General features: G+C 45.6%; 1 protein-coding gene and 1 long non-coding RNA gene across 2 annotated transcripts; one reads left to right on the top strand and one right to left on the bottom strand.

Moving 5' to 3' along the window:
• Positions 1 to 3,782: 3,782 nt before the first annotated feature.
• Positions 3,783 to 16,060, top strand: RGCC (regulator of cell cycle). The gene is made up of 5 exons (XM_077158363.1): positions 3,783 to 4,086; positions 4,685 to 4,870; positions 12,453 to 12,560; positions 14,372 to 14,434; positions 15,674 to 16,060. Exons 1-5 carry the CDS (start codon positions 4,038 to 4,040, stop codon positions 15,679 to 15,681), a joined length of 414 nt encoding a protein of 137 aa, XP_077014478.1. The 5' UTR covers positions 3,783 to 4,037; the 3' UTR covers positions 15,682 to 16,060.
• LOC143681376 (uncharacterized) lies at positions 9,195 to 26,875 on the bottom strand. The gene is made up of 3 exons (XR_013174586.1): positions 26,168 to 26,875; positions 13,636 to 13,753; positions 9,195 to 11,501 (listed from the first exon to the last, which is right to left on the bottom strand). It is a non-coding gene; the product is annotated as an uncharacterized LOC143681376 (long non-coding RNA).
• Positions 26,876 to 27,451: the final 576 nt, after the last annotated feature.

Genomic DNA, 27,451 nt, shown 5'->3' with positions numbered 1-27,451 from the left:
GTTTCTTCAACAAATGTTACTGAGAGATGCTGGATATTCATATGCAAAAGAACGAAAAAGGACCCCTACCTCATTTCATATACAAAATTTAACTCAACTTGGATCAAAGATGTAAATATAAGAACCAATACCATAAAACTCCTAGAAGAAAATGTAGGGAAGCATCTTGAAGATCTTGTGGTAGGTGATGTTTTCTTAGGCTTGACACCCAAAGCACAAGCAACCAAAGAAAAAATAGATAAATAGGACCTTCTCAAAACTGAATACTTTCGTGCATCAAAGGACTTCATCAAAAGGGCAAAAAGGCAGCCAACTCAATGAGAGAAAACATTTGGGAACCACATATCCAAAAAGGGTTTAATATCCAGAATGTATAAAGAAATCCCACGACTCAACAATAAAAATACAAATAACCCAATTAAAAAATGGGCAAAAGACATGAATAGACATTTTTTTTCCAAAGAAGAAATACAAATGGCTAAAAATCACATGAAGAGATGTTCAACATCACTAGCTATTTGGGAAATGCAAATCAAAACCACAATGAGATATCATTTCACACCTTCTGGAAAGGCTACTATTAAAGGAACAGAAAACCACAAGTGTTGGAGAAGATGTAAAAACTTAGGAGCACTCATTCATTGCCGGTGGGAATATAGAATGATGCAGCTGTTGCAGAAGACAGTTTGATGGTTTCTCAGGAATCTAAGTATAGATTTGTCATATGATCTGACAATCGTGCTGCTGGGTGATTTACCCAAAAGAACTGAAAGCAGGGACTCAAGTGGCATTCTTCACAATTGTCAAAAGATGGAAATAAACCCAAGTATCCATCAACTGATGAATGGTTAAATAAAATGTAATATATATATTACACTATATATATGCCCATATATATATATATATATGATGGAATATTATTTATCTGTAAAGAGGAATGAAGTTCTGATGCATGTGACAAATGGATGGATGAACCTGGAGAATATTATGTTGAGTGAAATGGGCAGACACGAAAGGACAAATATGGTATAATCTCACTGATATGAACTAGTTATAATAAGCAAACTCATAGAGTCAGAATCCAGAATGTAGATTATCAGGGATAGAATGGGGACAAAGAAAGGGTAGCTAATGTTTAATTTGTGTAGCATTTCTATTTAGATTGATTACAAATGTTTGAAAATGGACAGTGGTGATACTAGGACATAATTGTTGGGTGTATCTAACAGCACTGAATTATGTTGGTGAATGTGGTTGAAAGGGGGACGTTTTGAGTCATATATCTTACTAGAAGGAAAGTTAGAGGGTAAAATATGGGACTGTATAACACAGTGAACCCTGTTGTGGATGATGCACTGAAATGTTTTTTTCCACGAATTGTAACAAATATATGCCTATTATAAGGTGTTAATAGTAAGGTAATAAACGGGAAAATATACCTAATGTAAACTATGGACCATAGTTATCTAATATTTTAATATTCTTTCAGCAATTCTAACAAAGGTACCATACTAATGCAGTGTCAACGGGGAATGCTGTAGTTTTTGCATGGCTTTTCTGTAAACCTACAACCTAATTACAAAAAAAGAAAAGAAGAATATTAATTGCAGTGCTGTTTAAGTAGAAAAAAAAGGAAACAACATCCATCAACAGGAAGATGGATTATACAACTGCAATAAGGATAGAATATCATGGACATTATGTTTAACAGAAAAATCAAGCATAAAAAGAATACGTGTAAGTACAATTTTGTTTAAGGAGTTCTAAAATCGGCCACATGGATTCCTAGTGACAGAATTCAGAATACAGGTTGTCTATGGGGAGGATTTGACTGGAAAGTGACATAGAGACCCTTCTGCAGTGATGGTAATGAATTATATCTTGATCAGGATGGTAATTACACAGGTGCACACAAATGTAACTGGTTGCCACATTGCACACTTAGAGTTTGTGTACTTTAACCTATGTATGTTAAAATTTCAAAAATACCTGCAGCAAATGACAAAATGTTGATGTTTAAATTCTGGGTGGTAGACTCAAAGAGTGTTATAACCTATTTCTCTACACTTTCCTATATATTAAAAAACAGATTTATAATTAGGAAAGAGATTGAGAAAGCAGCAGTCCTCCATAAGCAAAGAGAAACCCTTCTGAGGGAAGGTGACCCATGGAGTTGGGGCCTCTTGGCGGCCCACCCCCTTCTCTGTAACCCTGAGCGGTTCCCTTCAGAATGGGGTGCAGATGACAAAACCCAACCAGCCAACCAAAATGGCCTCTCCTGGCTGGCAAGGCTCTTCTCATCCTTACTGGGTAAATTGGTTTGGTTACTAAAAAGTGGGGCTTTGCCGGCTGTCTTGAAGATCAGTTTGTCTGAGTCTTTACTCGGAGGGCCCACAGCTATGACGCCAGAACTGGGCTGCATGTACACCCCTGGAAGACCTTCATTTGGGAGGCAGCTTCTTGGCCTCTGTTCCCAGAGGGCACAATGCCATCTAGCTCAGGGTATCACCAGTGTGTGCCTCAGGTAAGTCAAAGAGAATGACAGAGCAAGAGAGAAAAACAGAGTTAAAAGGCGGTGGGGGGTGGGGAGGGGAGCAGAATAAGCACAGGAGATCAAATGAAGACGCAGGTGCATTTCCCCTTTGCGGTAAGGGCCTGGGTTATCTGCTCCCGGATTTGCAGCCTCTTCCTGTCTGCTTTGTTCTCCACCTTACACGTCGTCGGGTCTGTCACACGGTGCAGGGACGGGTGGAGGGTGTGGTGAAGCCGAAAGTGGCTCTGAAACCAAATAGATCTGCCTTTCTATCGTCACTGCCTGACTGGCAGGCTACCCAACCTCTCCCTGCCTCAGTTTTCTCACCTGTCAAGCAGGGGCAATGATTCCACCTTTGGGGGTCGGGGTGGGGGCGCTGGAAATAGTGCATGCGGATGTCCCCACTCCCAGGAGGCTCTCCATAATCGGGTTAGACGCGTCGCTGCCCTGCGAGGTCTGTCTGAGGGTCCTAGGGACCCTGGCAGCGCTGTCCAGTAGAACATGCTGAGAGGGGGACTATTGAGACCGTTAAGCGTTGCCACTGCGGTTGAGGAACTGACTTTTTCATTTTATTCAAGTTGAACTACTTTAAACGCGAATAACCACAGGTAGCTAGTTGCTACCGTACCGTGCAGCGCGGCGTCTAGGGCGTTCTCACGGCTCGGAAGAGGGCGTTACTTGTGGCCCGCGTGGGGGCCCCAAGCAGGCCCATTACTGTGGACACCGCGAGGCGCCACGTTCAAGTCATTGCGTCGACGCAGTAATTTCTTCCCCTAACAAACTCGTCCAAAATGAAGCCGGGGCTGGCGGGAACGCCCAGGAGTAAATCCACTCCATCCTCCCCCAATCCTGTAAGTCCCTGGGAAAATGAGGAGGGAACGCGCGTCTCGGATGCCCGCTGGGCCTTCCGCAGCCCGCTGTTCCTTTATTCTCGCAGCCATTCCGGGAGGCTCAGCATTTCCACGTCCATTTCACAGATGAGGAAACTGAGGCTCGCTGAGGTTAAGGACACACAGCGGGGAGCTCCGGAGCTCTGGTGACTCCAAATCGTGGCCAAGACACTTCCGTGGGTCGGGTTGTCAAGGTGCGCGGGGAAAGCGGCGGGTAAATATTTGGGGCTGTAACCCGGCCTCCCGGAGACTCATCGTCACTGCGGCTCCGGGGCGGGCGTGTGGCGGGGGCGGTGCCTCCGGGACAGGGGCGTCCCCGCTGGGGAGGTCGGGACCGCCCGGCCCCGCCCCGCCTCCGCCCGCGGCGGCTCCTAGGCTATAAGACCGCCGGGAAGCGGGTGGCGGGGCGCTGGGGAAAGAGCCGCGGGGCTGGCCAGGCGCTTGTGCTGCACGGTCCGGACGCGCCAAGCCGAACGCACACGAGAGCGCGGGAGGGAGAGCGAGTCAGCCTCGGGGCTACCCCCGCTCTAGCACGAGCGCCTGTACCGACCCCGGACCCCGGGACCCGCACCCCGCAGCACCCTTCGCCACGCGCGCGGGGCCGAGCCCGCCCCATGAAGCCGCCAGCCACGCAGGGCAGCCCCGCGACCGCTGCCGCCGCAGGTGAGTGGGGGTCCTGGCGTCGCCTAAAGCCCGGGCCCCGCAGGTGGGGGGCGCAGCTGGGGTGAGAGAAGAGAGGTCCCATGTCATCTCTTTTAAATACCCCCTTCGCGCGCGCGTGCACACACACACTCACATACACACTCCCGCGCGGGTGGGTCCAGCCCCCTCCCCATCCCGCCGGGGCTGGAAAGCGAGTCCTCGCCGCCCTTCCCACGCGGGAACCGGAGCCCGACACGTAACGGGTGCGTCTGACTCAGTCTTCCCGCCGCCGCCCGGCTCGCACCGCCCACGGGCGAACGAGCGTGGGGACACGTACCCGACCACGCGTGGAGAAAAGATTGTCCATTAGCTGGGTGACCTCTGGCCCGCAACCTCCCCCGGTTCAGTGTCTTTTTCTGTAAAACGCGCGCAGAAACAGAACGGCCTTCAGGGCCTGGTTGGGGAGATGGAAAGATAACAGGCGGCGGCCGCGCGGCTGCCCCTCGGCGAGCGCGCAGTGAATGTCATCCTCGGAAGTGGTGGCTCCCCGCTGCCGGCCCCGGGGATGGGCTACCCCCCTCACGCCCATCACCTCAGCCCACCGTCCCTCTGCTCCCAGCCCCGGCCCTGGACTCGGCGGCGGCTGCCGACCTGACGGACGCTCTGTGCGAGTTTGACGCGGTGCTGGCCGACTTCGCGTCGCCCTTCCACGAGCGCCACTTCCAGTACGAGGAGCATCTGGAGCGCATGAAGCGGCGCAGCAGCGCCAGCGTCAGTGACAGCAGCGGCTTCAGCGACTCGGAGAGTAAGTGCAGCCCCTTGCAGATAGGACCCGAAGTTCTCCCGGCTCCCAGTTCTCCACCCACCAAGAGGCGCTCCAGGCTGGGGCCTCAGTTTGCTTATCTGTAAACAGACGGCTGGGGCCCAGCAGAATCTCCAGCACGCCTGGAGGGTTGAACGTCCAGGACTGTAGGTCCGAGAGGGTAGTCACGGGAAGGCACTTGGAGGGAAGTCGGTCTACTTGTGATCTTGCAGGTGTTCAACTAGGAGGGGTTGAGCAGCTTGTCACAACCAAGCAGGCTCCTGGGGACACAAGCCAGGGCTTTCCACAGAGTCTCCTCCCTCCTCTCCCCATCTCTCCCCTCTCTGCAAAACTTCCCAGAGAATATGGAACGAGGGCCGCAGGAATGGGGGTGAGGGTGGGTGACCATGGGAGGACACAGTGTTGAGACATTTGTGAAACCAGCAAAGATTTCGTAAACTTCTAGTTCTTGGGATTTTTAAAATAACTTCTTGTGCTTTCTTTTGGCTTTGAGCTCTCAGACTTGCTGCTCCATTGCTTGCAACTTTGAAAGAATCCCTGTCACCCCTGAAATCAAGTATTTAAGACGGTGTCCTTCCTTGAAGCAAGTTCACTGTGGGGGCTGCTGGTTTTGACTCCTACCCGGGCTGGAGGGGGAGCCAGAGAGCAGTTGGGCAGGAGGTGGCTTTTGGTGACCTTTCTCATAATCAGCCTCCCCCTAGAGGGACTCTTTGTCTTAAACAATTTTGTAACAAAGAGACAGCCTTTTTTGTAGGAAGTCAGATTTCCTGTAAGGATTATGGGATACTTACCTGTTAGTGTCAAATAGCATGATTTTTGATTTTCAAATCCTGGATTTCTCATTTTAAAAGAGAAATTTCAACTTTTCTGGCTTATTCTTCAGACTTGAATCCTTTAGATGGGTTCCAAACATGAATGTCACCCCCTTTGCTGCCCTCGACTCTGGAAGTAAAAGCAGCAACATTTTCTTGTGATTCTCTTCTTTTGAAATTTGGAGCTCTCCCTTGTCACTGGGGAAAGACACAGTTCTAGACTTGAACACAAGCTGTGCTCCAAAAATGGGATAAAGGGCACTCGCCCCCTTGCTAAGGATTTGAGCCAGAGACTTGAGCTCCAACTTGAATTTCCTTGGCAGCCCTGCCTGAAGATTAGACCAAACTGCAGCTTTTGGGGTGAAAGGGAATGGAATTGGGTACTGATTGTCTATTTTGAATTTTTGGACTTTGTTGCTAATGACCTAGCCACTTATTCAATCCTTAACACTTATCTACTTTTTCAACTTGCTTTCAAAGGGAAGTCTTCAATTTTTGGAAATAGATCTCACTATTTGTGGCCAAACTTTAAAGTGTCTCCTTCTACTGGGGCATGGAGCAAGTTATTAATAAAAACCAAATCCTCTCCCACACAGGAAAGAAAGCTGGGGCTGTCTGGTGCTGCTCTGTTGCAAAGAACAGCTCCTTTTTAAGTCATGGCACACCCAGCTAGAATACAGCATGAGTTTGCCCGTTCATGGGGGACTGCGACTTTAGCTGAGTGGGATTTCAGATCTGCAGTCTCTTTTTGAGAGCCTCAAAGAGAAGGCACGAGAAACACGTTCTTAACAGTTTGTGGGGGGGGGGGGGGGGGACAAGATATTTGGGAAGGGGTTTGTAGTTTTCTCAGGGTATGTGTGTGTGTATTTTGCTTTCTGTTTTTGTTAGCTGTTAACTTTAATGAGCTTAACCCTTCGTTTGGTGGCTAGAGAAGTAATGGGGAGAGGACTGGGTCAGGGTGCAAAGAAGGCTCAGATGGCATTGCTCTTTGCTGTAAGTGTGTAGTTTGTCTCCCACAAGACTGGTTAGAAATAGTCTTGGCAGGAGCTGTGTATACCGAAATAGTCATTTCTTAAGGACGTACAATACGTGTATCTTAATTGCTGCCAAGAATTAAGCATAGACATTTGTTATATCATTTGTCTGTTTAATGTTTTCCTGTGGAAGAGAATGCTTGAGAGAGGTGAATCCTTCTGGAATTTAGCTCACGCTTCCACCAACCCCTTCCTATGACTGCTATTACTATTACTCATTAGCTCTCACAATCTTTGCCGTCCTAGTTGTGTTTTGAATGCGTTGTCTCTCGTGATCTCCATCTCAGCCCTCTGGGGTGGGCACTTGTGGCTTCCTTTTCCTGCTGAAATGGCTGAACCACATGGACTCTCTGTCGAAGGACTTGCTCCATCATGATGGACTGACGGCTGGACTGGAAACCAGGTTCTCAGGAATAGACTGAAGTCCCTTCAGGCCCAGACTGAGTGCCTGTTATGTTGTGTTTGTGCTTGATTGTGAATGTTTTCTTCTCAAGGCAGTGACCATCCAGCAGGTCAGCTGAGCTCAGGCTGAGCCCTGTGAGGTCCCTGTCTGAAGAGTGGGCCTTGGTTTCTCAAGCTGTGAAATGGAAAGGATGCTACTTAGTGCTGTTGGAAAGATCCATACACTCATATTTAGGGAGAAAATATAGCTCTGTTTAATGCTTTCAAGAAAACATTAAAATGCACATACTGTGCTATATAGTGTAGATCTTCAAGCCAGTTTTCCTGCAAGAAAATACTACATGTGAAGCTATAAACAAATGTTACCTTGGGTTTTGCTCTTACTACTACAGCATGATCACTCTGAAGACATGCTCACTTTACAAAATAGATCAAACAGCCTTCTTGTTTTTTTTTGAAGAACTCTTCCTTTTCTTATGAAAAAATATTTTTTGGGTTGCTTCCATCTGAAAGAGAAAAATAGACATTCCATTTTCTACCCTAAGAAGCAAGCTAGCTTAGATAGGGAAGAAGAATGGATATTTTAATATGGAAATACTCTTTCCTGTTCACCCTTACAGGAGGCTTCCTGAGAAAGTGAAGAGGACCAAAATAACAATTGCAGGATAACATCACATTCTGATAGCTGATCTAAAGAATGTTGTTCCTTTCCTACAGATAGACTGTGTTCAGGTTCCAACAGGTAATATCAGGCCCTTTAGTGGGAGTGAGTTTTAAATTCAGCAGAAAAAGGGCAATGCACTTAGGAACTAGTGCAGGCGTTTTCAGTTTTGATCCTCAGACATGCTTTGGGAATTGCAAAACCTTTGGTTTGCATTAAAAATATATGTATATAGTGCTTTTTCAGTATTTTCAAAATGGCAAAACCCCACCACGATTTCCTGAATATGTTTAATGAAATGTCAGCTCATTATATATCAAATTTTAACCAATAGGTCCCTTTGTATTTCCTCTGATTTACTTTATATGATTAGAGGTGTAAGCATTAACTTGAACATTAAAGAGTGGTATAAGCTTCTGTCTTTTATGTACTGGGGCTTCACATACATTTTTTTCTCGGAGGCAGAAGTGTTTTGCTGCTAAACAGAAAAGGTCTGAAGCCTGTCTGCTCTGTGCACAGGGGCTATTGTGACATTGTAAGACAGTGTTAGGAAATGGGAGCTGGCTTCTTCAGCAACGGGCCAGACCTGGAGTGTCTGCATATCTTTGCTTAGATGGTTTCCTGGGAGTGGGGACCTCTTATGCCGTGGGGGCGGGGGTGGGGCCATGGCATATCAGTGGTCGATCTGGGTTAGGAGCCTCTGAGGTTGAACCTGATTTTATTCCAGGTGGGGGAGGCTGAGGCCAGTTAGGAGCCCTGGTACCAGTTAGGAATTCTAATTGGGGGGCAGCATCCCTCTGATGGACAACGGGCAAGGTGTCTGGAGAAAGAGCCGTTCCAGGAGGAAAACTGGGGCAGCAGTGGTGAAACGGAGGCTCTTTCTTATTCTTTCCAACTCTTAGTGAGACTGTCAGAATTTAGATTTTCTGAAAGAGGCTCCCTGCACCCCCACCCCCACCTTCCCTGTGGCGAAAGGGAAAACAGGACCAAAGCTTTCTTTTTCTCTGCTAATTACTATGGTTTGCTTGCCTTAAACGTGTGGGATTGTTCTATATTTACAGGAGTTCTGGGCAAGGTTTGTTGTTTGTGGTTTTACTTCCCTCTGGAGTAGCACATGTCAGTGCTAACCCCAAATTACCTTTTCTCCCCACCCCCAAACTAAAAAAACCTGTCTTTTAACACGAGCCTCTGTTTTGGCAGCTGAGTTTCTCAAGCTCGAATGCTCCTAAGATGAGATGGCTGTATATTTAATATGCTCACATTTCTTTTGATGGCACCTTAGATAACTTGGTCACTGAATTTGAAGTTTCCGGCTCCAGCACACTCGGAGATGGGGTTTCAGAGCTGTTTGAAATAGGTGTTGTAAGGCCTTAAAATATTAAGACTTTCCACCTGCCAAGGCTCCCCAAACCATGGCGCCCCTATCATAGCAGCACCTGGTCCCCGAGTGGGGCAGTACTTTAACATGCCATCAGCCAGCGACACATCGCTGTCATTTCATCAGACTCACTGACTGTTATTTTGCAAGGAATAGAGTTCCAGGGTGAGAAAAAGAAACAGGAAATTAGGCCTTGCTCACCTTTTAATCTACACAACACCAGCACACAATCGTGTGTGCATGGAAGGGAGATGCTTAATGAAAGTCCAGGGAATGAATTTATTGGAAAAATGTACAGAGAGCTCTTGAGCTTGGGGAAGTCCTGTGGTGGTGGGCTGGTCTTATGAAGTTTGCTGCAGGGTCCCTCTGAAAATAAACTGCTCTTAATAATTTTGCCACTGTCTGAAGCAGAGAGGAAGCCTGGGCCCACGATTCTCTTTGATGACCTTTCCTCTCCCAGACATGTAGTTCTCCATTTTTCCTGGAACTTTAGAATAAAATCATTAAAACTGTAGGTACTAACACAGGACATCTGGGTTATTCTGCTTTGCAGAGAAGGCTGAGGCTCAGGGTGCTCATACAGCTTGGCTTATTTGGGGCCTCTTGGGCTGTGTGCTCTCTCCATGGTGGTGGCTGCTGCTGGGCCCTGTGGCTTTGGGGCTCCTGAGGTTGGTCACTTCATCTTTTCTCGTTGGCAAGAATGACATGTGTAGAACGTTACCAGGCGTGGAACGGAATGAACCACAGGTAGGTTTGGCTCAAGGATGCTGGCAGGTGATGTCCTCTTGACAGTGGAATATTTCAAAGGCTGGAGGAGGCCCAGCCTAAACTGTGTGCTCTAGGCCTCACAGTTTTCACAGGAAAGAGATGAGTGAAGGAGCCAGTGTGTGAGTGTGGGTGTGACAGTGTCTGTATGTGAGAGCATGTGTGAGTACAAGTATGAGTGAGCACATGTGAATGCGTGTGAGCAGGAATGTTAGCGTTTGCGTGTGTGTGTGTGTGTAAGCAAGCACATGCTACGCTGATGTGCCTCTGTGATTATGTATATATAGATGCTGTAACTATATATTTTTCTCTTCCTCCTTCATTGCGGGAGTAGCTTAGGTTCATTAGCAGCAGGAGGCAACTTCTGACCATTTTAATGATTTGGTTTGCAACTGAATTTATCAGCAAAGTGACATTTGTCTGTATAATTTCTGAGTTTGAGGAGAAATTGGATCAAGAAGGTATTTGGCATGTGAACGGGTTCTAAAGGACGAGAGTAAGCCTTGGTGATATGCTGGCACTGTGGCTCCTTCTCCGCAGAGTATTTCCAAGCTACCTGCATTGCCTGGAGCTTCTCCTGGATACTCACAGGAGTCCCTTTCCCCTACCATCCTTTTTTTTGAGAGGGACTCTTCCACGTCTAGATCATTGCTCTCTGAAAAGAGCTTTTGGTTTACTTGACTGTGAGCCCAACAAATTATGATTTTTTTTTACCTCCCAAGGGCGGAACACATATGTACCTAAAACCACCAAAAATTGGGGGCAGAATAGAAAATGGAGCCCGAAGCCATGGGAAGGGCGTGTGGTGTACAGCGGGGTGGAGTGAGATATGGTGGTGATACCGGCTCTGCAGGGCAGGCTGCTTCTGGGAGATAGAGGCGAGGTGTGGCCATGCAGGGCTGAGCCTGCTGGGGCCATGCTCTGGGGTGTCCTTCAGAGCCAAGGACAATCCTCCAGGGGATTCCTTCCTTTTGGCTCAGGAGTCTGAACCCAAGGCTGGCCTCCCTAAGACCCAGTTTTCCTGCCCTAAATCTGATATGTCTTCCCAGCAAACTTCTCTAGCTAAGTGAGGGACAATTCTCCTGGCTACTGCTTGATGAGCAACAGTAATGCTCCCTGTAGGTCTTCAATGGACAGGACCACTTTCCTGTGTGAGAGGGAAAGGCTTTCCCTTGAGAAAATCTCTAGAGGTGGGCTCAGCTGAAAAAAATAGTAGCAGAAGGAAGGGTTTCCCAAGGCAAGTTCCATAGAATTCAAGTGTCCCGAGAAATATTAGCAGAGGTGCCACATACAAAAATTGTCCTGTAGTTAAGTCAACTTGGGAAATAAGGCTAAACTGGTTTCTCTATTACAAAGCTTCTCAGGGACGTTAAAGTGGGAATATACAATGGGAATTTCCAAGAGATACAGGTAATCAAGGAGCTCGTCCTTTCAAGTGACCAGTTTGTTCTGAGGAATGCATTTTTGGAAAATGTAGCTTAAAGTTCAGTAAGTATTCATCATCAATGTCCTCAAGGATGATGGTGGATCTATGACCTCTCAGGTGATCTGGGATGGATTGCTGAAGAAGGAAAAGATTCTCGTTAGTCAGTCAGGAAGGGTCTTCTGAGCATGTTTGCTCTCTGACTCCTGCTTCTAGAACAGTGTTTGCCCTGCCATGGCTCTGGGCTTTGGGAGGTGTGAGAATGGAGGAAGCCACAAAACCACTCCAGTGGTGTCTGGAGAACTTCCAGGAGAAGACATCTTTGTCATTGGCCCTTGAGCTTATCCCCAGAGTGTAGGATTAAGGCTCAGTATCTCAGGAAATGGTGACAAAGACATTCCCTTGAGCAAGGAGGGAGGAGTAAGTCATAAGATCCAACCTTGTGTTTGTTCTTAGGGGATGTGGAGGGCTTTAGGAACATGTTCATGAAAGAAGATCCCTTACATCTGAAATCCCCAGTTGACCCTCCAATCAGCTAAGTGTTGGTTTAGGGGGTACCTGGTCAGTTGAGGCCTGCGTGTTGGCAGAGGAGACTTGTTTGTGATGCTCTAGCATGCCCTTGTTTTTAAGGGGCCTTTGTTGTGCCTGATTGGAGACACATGCTCATACCTGTATACATGCACACTCCTCAGTCTCAAATCACTTCTGGGCATAATATAAAATCTGGAAATGGACCTGTTTTCTTTACTATAGATATATACCTTTTTTTTTTTTTTTTTTTTTTTTTTTTTTTAAAGGAAAGACAGAGAGAAGGAAGGAAGGATAGAAGGAAGGAAGGAAGGAAGAAAGGGAAACATCTTTAAACATTTTCTTGTTTTATTGTATTCTGTTTCTCCGTTTTTGTTACATGGGCTGGGGCCGGGAATCGAACCGAGGTCCTTCGGCATAGCAGGCAAGCACCTTGCCCGCTGAGCCACCGCGGCCCGCCCGAGATATATACCTTTTGATTCTGTTGGAGATAAGCTGTTGATTGTCAATAGACTGTGGGCTGAAAAACATTTCTGATGAGTGTGTTTTCTTTTTTGAAAGGTGCTGATTCACTTTATAGGAACAGCTTCAGCTTCAGTGATGAAAAACTGAATTCTCCTACAAACTCCACCCCAGCTCTGCCCTCTCCTACCGTTGGTCCTCGGAAAGGTAAGTTCATTAGTTGGAGTGTGGGCTTTTGACTTTTTGGTTCCCCTCCCCTACCGATCCCTTCTCTCTTCCCCTTTGCCCCAATCCAATCTTTTCCCAATGTGCAGAACAATAAATAGTATAATACAGTGTGGAGCAGAATTTGTCGTTTCTCAGGAGCATGTGACAATTAAATTGGGCAATGGGGGAGCAGGAAACCCAAATACATAGAGAGAAAGAAAACTTGCAGGCCTCAGGCTCTGTTTTCGTTTATGCTTCATCATTCAGACTGTATAACAAATGAAAGGGCTTCTCCTGTGTCTCCTCCAAGACTAGTTGATTCTAGAACTTAAAACTCAGCAGTTAGACTTTGCAGAAGGTGGGATTCTTTTTATTGCATTAACTGTTTAACCAGTGTTTTCAGATCGCCAAGTTAGCAATTAAATGGGTCTTCAGTATGACATGAGGTGATTTCACAGAATTCAAAATAGCAGTGCTAGCCGGTTTCCACTGCAATATTTATAGACCTAAAGAGTTTTTAAAGACAGAGGAGCAGTTTCTTGTTTTTTTGGGTGTCTCCAGCTAGAGAGCTGAATGTTCTGTTATATTGGACAAGTACCCTTTTGAAAACAAAAGGATTTTTTTCCTTAGGAAGAGTTACACTTGCTGAAAATAGTTGCAGAATGTAATAAAAATGGAACATGGCTAAAAAAATAAATGAAGATTCCATCACTTTTCCCAGTCTGGTGTTAAGTCAGAACTTCCCTCTTTTTCAAAAGAGCCATTTAAAAATCTCTTCTCAGCACAGCAATTCTGAGTTCAGAGAGACAGACCAGTCTAGAAAGTGGCTTAGAACATGCCCAGGTTTGCTACCTGATCCTAAAGAGGTAGAAATTAAAGATGGGAAAAAAGCCTCAAGTGGCAAATTAACTTTAAAAGCTAAGAACAAATAGCCAATTATAGCTAGCAGGGGTTCATTAATAAAAATATCCAGTAACACATTTCATGGAAGGCATGAGTGATGACTTCTGTAGAAAAAAAGTAAGGACATTTCTCAGGACCTAGAGAGAATGAAACCAGGATAAGAATTCCTTACCTCATGCTGGCAGCTGGATGAGGGACCAGAAAGTTCATGTCACACCAGACGAGGGACCCTCCCCACACACCTTCCTTGTACCATTTGACAAAGGACAGTGCCTCTGGGGCTGCAGGAGCTGCCTGGCAGGGAGAGCACAAAACAAGAATGCTTCAGGAAGGTGGTGCAGCAGGAAATTTCAGAATCTGGGTGTCTACTCCCTACAGTGCCATGCTTATGGTATATTTTTGATTGATCACTCAAATCTAAACAAAATCGAAATAAAAAAATTCTCTTCTCCACACCCTCCCCCAGCAACTTATTCCCTTACTTTTTTTTTTTTTTTTTTTTTTTATGGGCAGACACTGGGAATCAAACCCGGGTCTCCTGCATGACAGGCGAGAACTCTGCCACTGAGCCACAGTCACAGCACCCCCTACTCCCTTACTTTGAAGACAGTGAAGGGTGATTCTTCTTTCCGGTTACTTGGGCGGGTGGGTGATGTAGGAATTGAGCTACAAAGAAAGAAACACTTAGGCCAGCCTTCACAGTCAGTTTCTGAGTTTGCTCAGCTCAGTAGCAGATACTGAGAGTTGGTAGAGGACACTATTTGGAAAGTCTCTGAAGACAGGGAGAGATACAAAATGGGGCCACATAACTGCGGAAAACACCGCCATGTGTCTGCAGGGCTGTGGTTCAGCCGCTGGAGTCATCTGTCTTTGACATGGGAAACTGAACTCTATCTCCTGTTTTACAGCCAAACTGGGAGACACGAAAGAACTCGAAGACTTTATTGCAGATCTTGACAGAACGTTAGCAAGTGAGTACATGGCTGGTATTAAAAAATTTAAACAGAAAACCGACACCGCTGATAAAATGCTATAATGTTTACGAGCTTGCCTGGGGGCAGGAAGTTACATCATAAGGCTTCCTTAGGTTTAGAAATTGAAGTCCAGTGGCACAACAGGAAATTCTACGGATACGTTTGTATTCAAGTAGTCCTTGTGCTTTTCCAAACGGTGAATACAGGCCACCAGCAAACAATGGTGTTTTGTCTGAGAAATGGAAAGTAAAGCAGTAGAGCAAGACTGGCGTTTTTTCATTATGATGGCCCGCCAGGCTTTTCAGAGAAGAAGTGAGCTGATTGACCCCACTAGCATTATGCTCACAAGCCAGAAGTTTCCATTGCATGGGCCTGGGCAATTTTCCCACATTAGAACCAAGGGAGGCCTGTCTTCTAAAAGAGTGGATCCCCAAAAAGGAAGTTAGCTTGGGGAGACCCTCTAACCAAAGACCCAGGCCAATTACCAAGGCCTGGATGAAATGCTAAATACCTTGCTTCCCATTTCAGAATTGCACTCGTGGGTCCTCTTGTGAGACCCAAAATATTACCTTGACAACTGATCATAATTGCAATAGCGCCTAGAGGAAGGGACCCTGAGAATCTCTTTACAGACCCTATTTCAAAGGACAGGGTTGCAAGAGCCAGAAGGACCAATTCGAGCTTCTAGGATGGAAATTTCAGCAGCTCTATTCCTGGGGAAACTTGTTCAGTCCTAGAGAAGGCCTGGAGGATTTTGTCCCAACACCTTAATTTTTCAGGGAACGTCTCAATTTTTCTATAAGGAGTATTTTATGTGATACTCTGCTAAATAGCCAGGTGAAATCTGAAATATTACATCCAAAGCTAATCATTTAAGAGTAATGCTATTTTGGACTGGCCCAACTATTAGGTTAGAAAGTTCTCATATCATCTCTATTGACTTGAAATTTTATTGTCTATTTTCTTACATGCTTTACCATCCACATCAGAAGACCAAGGCCTGTTTTGACAGAGATTATTGTAATTGCAGCCCAATTTGTGTTAGCCCCATGTAACAAGCGTCCCTACTTCATGGGAATTGTAGATGTCCGGTCTTGCCAGTTAACCAGACATAATTAAGTGGGAAACCTGCCATTAACTTTGGTACTTTGATGCATGTCTGAGACTGTGATCTGGTTAAGCCTGGGCTTTTTAAACTTTTGCGAATGGCTAACTTTACTCATCTCCTCTTCACAGGTATGTGAAACAAGGAGAAGTTCTGGGTCCTTCTTTTTCAAAAGGGAGAAGCTTCAGGATGCTCGGAGGACCTGGGTAGAATCAGCTACTAGAATCTACTGCGGGAGAGGACAAGATGAAAGCTCACCTACCAACACGCTGTTCTCAGGCTCAGTCTTGGGACTCTTCTCTTGGCAATTTAGACAGTGAAACTGATTTGTTTACCTGCTTGCAGTGTATTAGAACTGGCGACCCATGCTAATGTTTTGTTTTCTCTTAAAACATAGCTTTCCCATAATTTAATGTGCTTTTTGGAAAATATTTGTAATTAATTATATATAGTTGGAAACAGTAATATGCTTTTCCCATTATAATATATTTTTGTATACAAATAAAATTTGAACTGGAGCCTGTATTTTGTAAGCTTCCTTTTTTTCCCTGCCTCTATTTCTTTGTCATATATTGACATTCATATAATATCCTGATGGGAGAAACATGCCTCCAGACTCCTAGCGAGGATCCTGGGTGTTACCTAGTGCAAGATGGTCAACTAAAGAAAGCGCTACTTTGAAGCTCATTCAGTGCTTCAAAGAGGAAGATGCTGGACTATTGTTCCCGGGAAATTTTAATCTGAGGATTGCAGTTTTGATGGAAGTTAGGTTTTTTAATCTCCATTTTCCTACTCATACCTTGGTACTTTTTCAGGCGTCATGGACTCTTTCCTTGCATTCAGGGAAATACTTGTGGTATTCAAAATCCAGGGCTTAAATATGAGGGAAAGTTGGGCAACTAAGAAGACTTGAAGATAGTGCTTTTATAAGACGTGATCAAAGAAAGGTGTGAGGATGCTGGCTTTGAGGCTAATGTTGAGGCAGCCAGGGGGTCATGGAGATGCCTTTGGGAGGTGGGCTTTGCACAGAGAAGTCGATACGATCCCCCCTCCCACCCCACTTGCCTTTTGTGGGGAGAGCAGGGCATGAAACCAGGATAGTTCATAAGTTTAAACATTTTTTTCTATATTAAAAAACTCTAAAATCACAGCATATTACTATCATAATCAGAAAAAAAGTATTTACAAATTCCATTCCTTAGAGTCCTAAAAGACATACATATCACCCTTCCCCCCAAATACTTAAGGATCATTTTATATCTTCAGAAACTATCTACTAAATTTAATCCGGTTTAGGGTTTGTGGAAGTGAATTTTATTTCCTTTCATCTTTTTCTTCTTAAACTTCTGGTTGGATCCAACTATTTTCCTTTTTTTAATTGAAATATGATTCACATACCATAACATTCACCCTTTTAAAGTGTACAATCCATTAGTTTTTAGTATATTCACAGAGTTGTGCAACCATCACCACTATCTAATTCCAGAACATTTTCATCCCCACCAAAGGAAACTATACTCATTAGCACTCACTTTCCATTACTTCCATTTTCTGTTTCTATGGATTTGCCTATCATACAATATGTGGCCTTTTGTGTTTGGCTTCCTTCCCTTAACAGAATGTCTTTAAGGTTCATCCATGTGGTAGCACATATCAGTGCTTCATACCCTTGTATAGAAGAGTAATATTCCACACATTTTGTTTGTCCATTCATTGATCAGTGGACATTTGGGCTTATTCACTTATTGCCTTCTCGGAAAAATACTGAATAATATTGCAAGACCATTCATGTAAAAGTTTTTATGTGGACATAAATCTTCATTTCTCTTGGGTATATATCTAGGAGTGGAATTGCTGGGTCATATAATTCTATGTTTAGCTTTTTGAGAAACTGCCAAACTCTTTTCCACAGTGGCTGAACCATTTTGCATTTCCAGCAGTGTATGCAGGTTTGAATTTCTCCACATCTTCACCAACACTTGATATTATCTGTCATTTTGATTAGTGCCATTGTATGGGATATCTCATTGTCAGTTTGATTTGCATTTCCCTGCTGACTAATGATGTTGAGCATCTTTTCATGTGCTTACCGGCCATTTGTATATCTTCTTTGGAGAAATGTCTATTTAATTCCTTAGCACGTTTTGGAAATTGAGTCATTTGTCATTTTTTGTTGTTGAATTGTAAGAGTTCTTTATGTATTCTGGATACTAGGCTCTTGTTCTGATATAAGATTTGCAAATATTTTCTCCCAGTCTATAATTGCATTTTTACTTTCTTGATAATAGCCTTTGTTACATAAACTTTTAACATTTTGATTGTCTAACTTATCTATTTGTTTTCTTTTGTTGCTCATGCTTGTGGTGTAATAGCTAAGAATCCATTGCCTAATCCAAAGTCAGGAAGATTTGCCCTTAGAATTTCTTCTAAGAATTTAATAATTTTAGCTCTTACAATAGGTATATGACCTATTTTGAGTTAACTTTTGTATATACTGTAAGGTAGGGGACAAATATCATTTTTTGCATGTGGATATCCAGTTTTCCTAGAACTCTTTCTTGAAAAGACTAGTTTTCTCCCCTTGAATGGTCTTGGCACTCTTGTTTAAAATCAGTTGGCCACCAGATGTATGGGATTATTTCTGGACTCTATCTCGATTCTATACCATTGGTCTATATGTTTATCCTTATGCCAGTACCATACTGTTTTGACTTCTGTAGCTTTGTAGTAAGGTTTGAAATCAGGACGTGTGAGTCCTCCAACTGTGTTCTTTTTCAAGATTGTTTTGGCTATTCAGGGTCCCTTGCAATTCCATGTGAATTTGAGGATTGTTTTTTTCATTTCTGTAAAAAAATAAAATTAAAATAAGCCACTGGGATTTTGATAAGGATTGCATTGAATCTGTAGATGGCTTTGGGTGGTATTGCTGGGAAAGTTGTGGACACATGCTCAGTGGTCATTACCCAAACCTCACTTACCCACTTCTATTGTGTATTGCCTCCATTCCACAACCTGGGGAAGAGGGTCAGTCTAATGAAAAGGCTGGCCAGACCTTAAACCTGGAAACCAGAAACAAGCAGTCCCAGATGCTAACTGATACAGGAATTCTCAGTGGCAGGGTCCCCTTCCCCCAGGGTGGATAAATACCACACTCAAACAGTATAGATTTGTCTGTTTTCTCCAACAGGAAGTGGAGCCATGTGGCACTGCCATCTACAAAACCAGATCTGAGCAGTTTTGGCTATCCGGGGAGACAGACCACAATGGAATTTCTTCCACTGTTCTTTTGGACTCCTGGTGCTGTGTAAGTAATAAAGTGATTATTTGCTGAAAGTTTCTGTTGTGCCCTGAGCCTGTGTTCCCACAACATACCACGTAACAACTCACTCCACAAGTATTGCTGCCTTAACAGTATTAAGTTTCCTAATCCATGAACATGGAATACGTTTCATTTATTTAAGTCTTCTTCAATTTCTTTAAGCAAAGTTTTGTAGTTTTACAATTGATTTTTATATATTGATCATGTATTCTGTAATCTTGCTGTGCTTGTTTACTAGTGTTAGTAGTTTTTTTTTTTTTGGCAAGTGTGGATTTTATATACAACATTATATCATCTGCAAAAAGAAATTTTTTTTACTTTTTCCTTTCCATTCTAAATGCCTTTGTATTAATTTGCCAGTGCTGCCAGAATACAATATACCAGAAAAGAAATGGCTTTTAAAAAGGGAATTTATTAAGTTACAAGTTTACATTCCAGGGCTATAAAAACATCTGAACTAAGGCATCCAGAAAAAGATTCCTTGACCCAGGAAAGGCTGAAGTCTGTCTGTCACATGGGAAGGTATGTGGGTGGCATCTGCTTGTCCTAGTTCCTGGTTTCGTTGCTTTCAGCTGCTGATGCCAGTGGTTTCCTCTCTAAGCATCTGTGGGCCTTCATTTAGCTCCTTGAGGACATAACTCTTGGTTCTGGCTTGCTTAGCATCTCATGGGGAGGCACATGGCGACGCTGCTGGGCTCTGCATCTCCATATCTATGTCTAGGCATCTGCTTTCCCTGTCAGCACTCCAAGCATCCCCAAATAGCTGCATCTCTGTTGGCTCTCTAGCAACTGTTCTCCAAGTATCTGAGCTTCCTCCAAAATGTATTCCCTTTTAAAGGGCTCCAGTAAACTAATCAAGACCCACCCTAAATGGTCAGAGTCACATCTCCATCTAATCAAAAGGCAACACCCACAAGTGGATGCGTCACATCTCCATGGAATAATCTAATCAAAAGGTCACATCCATAACTGAGTGGGTCAGTATCCATGGAAACAATCTAATCAAAGTTTCCACCCTACAATATTGAATCAGGATTAAAGGACATGACTTTTCTGAGGTACCAACACTTTCAAACCAGTCCAGTTTTTAACTTGTTTTTCTTATCTTATTGCTTTGGCTAGAACTTCCAGTAAAATATTGAATAGAAGTAGTGAGAATGGATATCTTTATCTTATTCCTGCTCTTAGGAAGAAAACTTTCAGTATTTCACTATTAAGCCTGCTGTTAACTATGGAAATGTTTTATTTTCTTTTCTTTCTTTTGATGTTCAGGATAGATTTTTTTCCCATAGCAGTTTTATTGAGATAGATTCATATATCATACAAACCATCCAAAGTGTATAATCAATGGTTTACAGTATCATCACATAGTTATCCAATCCCTACCACAATCAATTTTAGAATATTTTCATTACTCAACAATAAAAAACAACATTTGTTACTGTTGATGAAATAATATTAAAATATTACTGTCACCTATAGTCCATAGTTTGCAGTAGGTGCATTTGTGCCATATACCATTCTATTATTAGTTCCTTATGATAATGACATACATTTGTCCTGGTTCATGAAAGAACATTTTGATATTTGTGCTATTAATCACAGTCATCATTTGCCACAGGATTCACTGTGTTATACAGTGTTCTGTTTTATCCTCTAGCTTTTCTTTTAGTGATATACACAACTCTAAACTTCCCCTTGCAACCCAATCACATACATAATTCACTGCTGTTAATTATGCTCGCTATATTGTGCTACCATCACCTCTATCCATTTGCAAATGGAAATGTTTTAATCTTTTAAATTAACATGTCCTTGACTTGTTTTCTAAACATAAATTTTCCATTACCTGGTACTGGCTCTTCTTCATGCCTGGGAGCCTTTATCTGCGTTGGATACATCAGTTTTTCTTCAGGACACCAATGACCGTTCATTGTTACTGTGACTTTTGCTACTAGCCTCTTCTAGAATTGGAGGATTTTCCTACATTTGGCAGCTCTTTCTTAATGGTCTCTGGGAACCTGGACTCCTAAAGTTAAAATATAGGGTATGAAGCTTGTGGCCTGTTTTGAGGATGAGGTCAGTGGTTTGGGGAAGAGAAATGGATTCTTTTACGTGAGTTTTCGGAGGAGTGGTAGTTTCTGTTCTATAAGCCTCCACTGAATGAATTACTGGGGACAAGCAAGCAGTGGGCTGAGCGACAGCTTGGGGTCCTTGGAAGATTGGAGAATGTCTTCTTTGTTCTCCAAGATGTATTTCAGTGAGCACGATCCCCAGTTGCCTTGAAAAATAGGTATTAAGGCCATTAATGCTTGAAAAATGCTGTGTGCTATCCCCACATAGAGATTCATCATGCAGTTTTGTGTATGAATTATGTGGGGTTCAGTTTAAGTTGCTGGAACAGAGACCCCCAGATACTGTGACTTAAACAAGATGGAAATTTCTATCTCACTAACAGTCCAGTCACTAAGGGGAGAGTATGGGGCTGGCAGGGGGCTGTCTGGCCCAAAGTGGCTACTCCTGGTCTTGGCATCCCATTTACATCCCAGCCAGCAGAAAAGGGGACAGGCAAGTCAAGCACAGGCTTATTTCTTTCAGCGATATAAAGAGAAGAGACACAAATCATTTGTCCAGATGGGCATTCCCAAGTGTGGTATGGAAAAGTCTCTATTTGGACAGAGATGTTCAGCTTAAGTCTGAGAGTTCTCTCATTAAAGAAAGATAAAGAGAACTGGTACCAGAGAACAACTAGTTATTTCTGCCACAGTGTGAGGAAGGCAATCCTTCTGCTAAGACACCTGGTCCCGTCTCCTCCATTATTATTTTATTATTATTTTGGTGGAAAAGCTCCCGATAACCAACAACATATGGGTGTTTCTTGGAGCACACTTTGGGAAGTGCCATTGTAGGTAGCCTCATTCCAGGGTGTCTGTTGCGCCTCGGCTTCCTGAAGACCTGGGTGCCGAAGGACAGCTCTTGTGAACTGCTTGAGTGTTGACTGGAGAGTGCCAGCCAGTGGGCTTTTCCAGAACAGAAAAAGACTGGATACTGTGCATGCAAAGCTGGTAGGACATGAATAGTATGTTTTCAGTTTGGGAATTCTCTATTCTAACCACCAGGAGAAATAACTACAGCAAAACAAAGCAAAAAAACAAAACAGAACAAAACAAAGACACAGCACCCACCCACAAATGAGATCTAGTGCCAGTCCCAATAGTCATACACCAGCCAGGCTCTGGGATCGGGCAGAGGGGCCAATGGGCAGCTCTTCACAGGGGGATTACTTCTCCATGCTAATCTGGGTACCCTGTGGAAGCTTCACCCCAGAAAGATCCATCTGGGTTTGGGGTGGAGGAAAGGGGAGGAAGTGTGGATTTTCGAACTGGACGAGGTTCAAATCCTAGCTCTGTTACTTAGTGGCTGAGTGAACGTGGCAAGTTCCTTAACCTCTCAGAGGCTCTGTTCCCTCATTTGTAATATGGGGGTGTGAATTCTTGATCCCAGGGTCATTGTGAAGATCAAATACATGATACATGGTGTCTGTCCCTTCTCCTCCTCATACCACAAGGACATGGGGCTCTTTTACCCAAGGCAAAATTAAGCTTCACCTACAGTGTTCGCTGAGGGCAGTTCCAGCCCCAGTAATTCTCATCTGAGAAGAAACCTCGTGGACTAGTCCTCTGGGGCCAGAGGGCGTGAGGGAGGGCGATAATGCTGGACAAAGGGCTGGAGCTGGGCTTCTCACCCCAGCCCTGCTAGCGATGGGGTCTCTTCTCCTTCCTGGACCTCAGATTCCTCCAGGAATAGTGTAGAGTGGGATGAAGTATTCTTGAGGTCCCTTCAGCCCCAGCAGGGACAGATTTGGTAGGCTCTGCTCAGACTGGTAGATCTTTTCTAAAAAGCAGAAGTGGTTTCTCTTGGTTTTTCAGTATGTGTTTCTTCCACACCCTTCTCCAAAATGTTTTCCTGTGTTAATTTATTTGGCAGGGAAGGTCTGTGGTCAGAGACAGCAAACAGGAAATGGCTGTCATAGCTACTGTCTGGAGTTTTATTTTTTTAAGGCTTTCTCCGGCACTACTCACCTCCTCTGCATTGCCCAGGATTGATTTAAGTGTCCAGGAGTAAGTGGAAGGGGAAAGGGAAAGGGAAACACATTTTTAGAAGGGAACTGTTTCCTTCGAGTTCAGAGTTTACTGTGGGTTAAGGACTAAGGCTATTCACAGTGTTAGCAGTGTCAGGAGGCTCTTCTTGCCACAGGCCCTTTGCATGCTCCATGCCCTCTGCTTGGGATGCCCTCTCTGCTTCGTTTCTCTATAGTTCATTCTACTTCTCCTTTTGGATTAGCTCAAGCATCACCTCCCTGACTCCCAAGTCTAGGTTGGGTTTGTTGATGCCATTTCCTGAAGTGCACTCATCTTGGTTTTCAGTGACATCTTCATTAGTGTGATTTTTAAAAAAAATTAGATCCCACTCCACACAACTGGACTTACCAGCTCCATGAGGGCAGGAACCATCTCTAGTTTTGCTTGCATGGTGCTTGGCATGTAGTACATGCTCAGCCCACATTTGCTGAGGGAATGAGCGAAGCCTGTCGCCCCTTCCACAGCCTAGGCAGACCCGGCATGACAGAGTGTCTGGGGCTTCCCTGGATTGCTCTCTCCACCCAACTCTTCTCTGGCCCACTTTCTCCAAGGCCTTACCCTTCCCTCTCTGTGCATCTGCAAAATTGATCCGGGGCCAAGACTGGGACTGAAGGAGCATAACAGGCTCTTCCCCAGCTATCTAGCATTTACAGAGGTAGATGGGGGCCTCAGAAGATGGAGAAAAACCTTGAGGCCCAAAGAGATGAATCTTTGATGGTGGAACTTCAGGCACCCTGACTACCTATGGGGGACAGAGGCAGACTTCCTCAGTGCCCCGGGACATGCCTGCGTGCTAGGTGGACCCTACTCCCAACATTTCCGTAGAACCTAATGATTCCAAAATCAGCAACATCTTCTGGAGCCCATTGTGAACAGAACACCGTGTGTGTATGCACGTGCGTGTATGTATTTATGTGTGTGCACAGTGCATTCATTTGAAGCAACCGAAGACAGAGACTTGGCCTTGTCAGGAGAAGGCAGGGACCCCGGAGCCGCTCTCCACGCTGCCCCTCCACTGGTGGCAAGGCTGGCCCCCGGGGCCGCAGGGGCCCTGGCCTACACGCTCCTCCCTACGAGCTTGCCCTATTACAAAACAGGCTTACGTTTGTAACTGGGGTTTTACACATCACACGGGAAAAGCTCGTGTGCTCCCGGGAGGCATGCAGCCTGCTGTCCTGGGCCCAGGACCACAGCCTGTTCTGGACCCAGAAAGTCAGGGCTTGGCTGTGGTTTCTGAGCCCAAGGAAGCCCCCGCCCAGCCCAAAGCAGGCCTGGGGGGTGCAGGACCACAGCACTGGCCCTCCCTTGTCCAGGGTGCCGCTGGCCAGGCCTGGAGCTGCAGGAAGCAGGCATGAGAGCCCCGGTGGGGAAGGCTGCCGCGGAGAGCAACCGCGTGGCCGGGACGGAGGGCCAAGGGCCAGCGGTTCCGACCCAGAGCCTGCCCTGCTCAGGGAAGCCCAGTGTGAGGTAAGTTCCTGGGTTGATGTGGGCAGTGGGAGCGGAAGTTGGGAAACAGGATGAGTGAGCCAGTGCGCTTTCTGGGAGACAAGCACATTAGAAGGAAAGGAAACTAAAAGCAAAAGGGAGTTCAGGATCATTCTGGAAAGTGGGTAGGCAGCACAGCTCCCAAACACGAGAACTGGTGGCTTCTGATCCCTTGTCCCAGCTCTGCTCCTGGCTGGCTGTCTTTCTTTGGGCTGACACAACAGAAAACTCACCCAGACGAGTTGCCTCATGTTAGAGGCCAGAAAACGGAGGCCGAGGAATTAAGTGACCAAAGGCCTGTGTCTCTCAGACAAAGGCGCTTCAGGAGGACGAAATCAGAGACATGAATGTCCCTTGAGCTTCACAGACCCGAAGTGGCGGAATCTCAAGGGATCTAGGACGGATAAGGAGATCTGCTCCTTCCAGAAGGACACTTGCTTACCAGCTGCTTGTGCCACAGATAAAAGAGGCCGGGGGGGGGGGGGGGGGGGGGGGAGGGGGCGGCAAGGGAGGCAAGGAAGCAGGGGAGCCCTGGGAGAAGAAAAACTTTTTGGGAGGGAGCCACCTTGGTCTAAGGAAGCCCATGTGCTAAGATTAGAACCGGCTGGCTGGGAAACAGGTTAGGACTGTGGCTCTGTGGTCGTGAGGCACATGGGAAAACAAAATCAAAATCTTTTCCTTATTTTTTTTTTTTTTTTCTTTTTTTTGGGAGGAAGGGAAGGAAAGACAGAGAAGGAAGGAAGGATGGAAGGAAGGAAGGGAGGAAGAAAGGGAAACATTTTTTAAACATTTTCTTGTTTTATTATATTTTGTTTGTTTGTTTGTTTTTTACATGGGCTGGGGCCGGGAATCGAACCGGGGTCCTCCGGCACGGCAGGCAAGCACTCTTGCCCGCTGAGCCACCGCGGCCCGCCCCCTTTCCTTATTTTTTAATCTTGGCTGATAAAGTGAAGAGATTGCTTCTCCTTGGCAGGCTGCAGAGTGGCGTTTCCCGAGCTCATCCAGACTGTGCACAAGTGTTTGCAATTTGCGACCCTGCACTACCGAAGTCCTACGATTTCCTGTGTGTAAATTCTGCCTTTTCAATTCAGCCGCATCCTGAGAGCCGACTCTCTCTCCTGCCGTATTAAATTCTGTTTTTTAAAGACAAAAACTGTTATCCCCGCTGGGAAGAAAAGAGACAGGTACGCTAATGCTACCAGAAAGGTCAGATTAGCATTTTCTCCTGATAATTAAGACTCTGTGCTAGACAATCACTACATTCTCTCAAGATGAGAGATACCTGGCCTATTTCTTTACTCAGAGCTTAGATACTGGTTTTCCGTGTCTGCATGGACTTGGCTGCACATTAAGACAGGCACAGGGATTGGGATGGACTGCGGTGAGGTGCCAGGGGCCGGAAAATAAAACCCCTCCTGCCAAAGGACTGGGGTTACTTAGTCTGGGGAAGAGAAGCCTAAATGACAATTTAATGTTACCCAAGAAAGATCACCTGTGAACCTGGAGGGGCAGGAAACCCACCTGTGAACCTGGAGGGGCAGGGGGTTCAGTCGAGAGGAACCGAGGGGGGCTCTTGACCTGCCACCCACCCCGACATGACGAAGCCTCAGTTTCCTTGTCTGTGAACCTGGCCTGCCTCCTGGGTGGCTCTGAGAACGCGGTGGCAGCAGCAATGGAACATGCCTGGCACGTGCTCCGTGAGTAATCGGTGTTGGATTCAGAACTTCGCTTGAACATCTCCAGACTGGATTTCCTCGGCGATCACATTCACAAAAAAAATCCCTGTTTAAGCGGCCCTGTTTGAAGATGACTTAATGCTCCTTAAAATATGAAACTTGTCTATTTCAATCCCAGGACAGGATGTCTTTGCCTTTGGAAACCCCAGCATGACCTGTGAGGCTCTCGTGCCACCCGGGAAAGGGCGCGACGACTGTCACCTCACTCCACTGTGCAGATGAGATGCAGCTGAAACAGTGAGTTTAGGTGGGGCCCAAGCCACTTGGTAATTTTTAGCCAGCCCTCCTGGCTCTGCGTACTGCGGCGCCAGCTCCTGCAGCGTGACCCCTTTCTAGGGTAGAGCAAACAGCCCAAGAGGCTCTCAGCGAGGGTACAGAGACCTGGGAGGAGCAGGTGTGGCACAGGAATGCCTTACGCAGCCCCTCAGAAAGGGACTTTCCCACCCCCTCTCAGCCGCCTGATAACCCAGCCAGCCTCTAAAAAGGAAAAAGCCCAGCAGAAAGCAAAGTTCAACCTTCCCGCACAGTCACCAGACAACAGCGAGTCTAACTCAGATTTCTCATGCTGTAGCTTCAGCATCTTGCTCGGTCACTGGTGATGTGGATATCTTTCCGCTTAAAGAGGGATATGTGGTGACAGCTGCATCTCATCTGCGCAGTGGAGTGAGGTGACAGTCGTCGCGCCCTTTCCCGGGTGGCACGAGAGCCTCACAGGTCACGATGGGGTTTCCAAAGGCAAAGACATCCTGTCCTGGGATTGAAATAGACAAGTTTCATATTTTAAGGAGCATTAAGTCATCTTCAAACAGGGCCGCTTAAAGAGGGATACTTTTTTGTGAATGTGATCGCCGAGGAAATCCAGTCTGGAGATGTTCAAGCGAAGTTCTGAATCAGACACCGATTACTCACGGAGCTGCTGCCACCGCGTTCTCAGAGCCGCCGAGGAGGCAGGCCAGGTTCACAGACAAGGAAACTGAGGCTTTGTCAGGTCGGGCTGGGTGGCAGGTCAAGAGCCCCCTTCAGTTCCTCTCGACTGAACCCCCTGCCCTTCCAGGTTCACAAGTGGGTTTCCTTGGGTCTTTGATCTGGCAGGAGTCTCATGGAGCTTCTTCTCAGTAAAACCTGGTGGTTCCACTCATTTCTCAGCCGATACCTGAAAACTCCCAGCAGTGACATGGTGAACCACAGCACTGGAGGGGGAAATGTGGCTTTTAGAGAAGGGGCTGA

Source organism: Tamandua tetradactyla, chromosome 4 (genome assembly GCF_023851605.1).
Source record: "Tamandua tetradactyla isolate mTamTet1 chromosome 4, mTamTet1.pri, whole genome shotgun sequence".
Classification (NCBI taxonomy): domain Eukaryota; kingdom Metazoa; phylum Chordata; class Mammalia; order Pilosa; family Myrmecophagidae; genus Tamandua; species Tamandua tetradactyla.
Note: the sequence above shows the minus strand (reverse complement) of the source record. Positions and strands in the feature narration are given on the sequence as shown.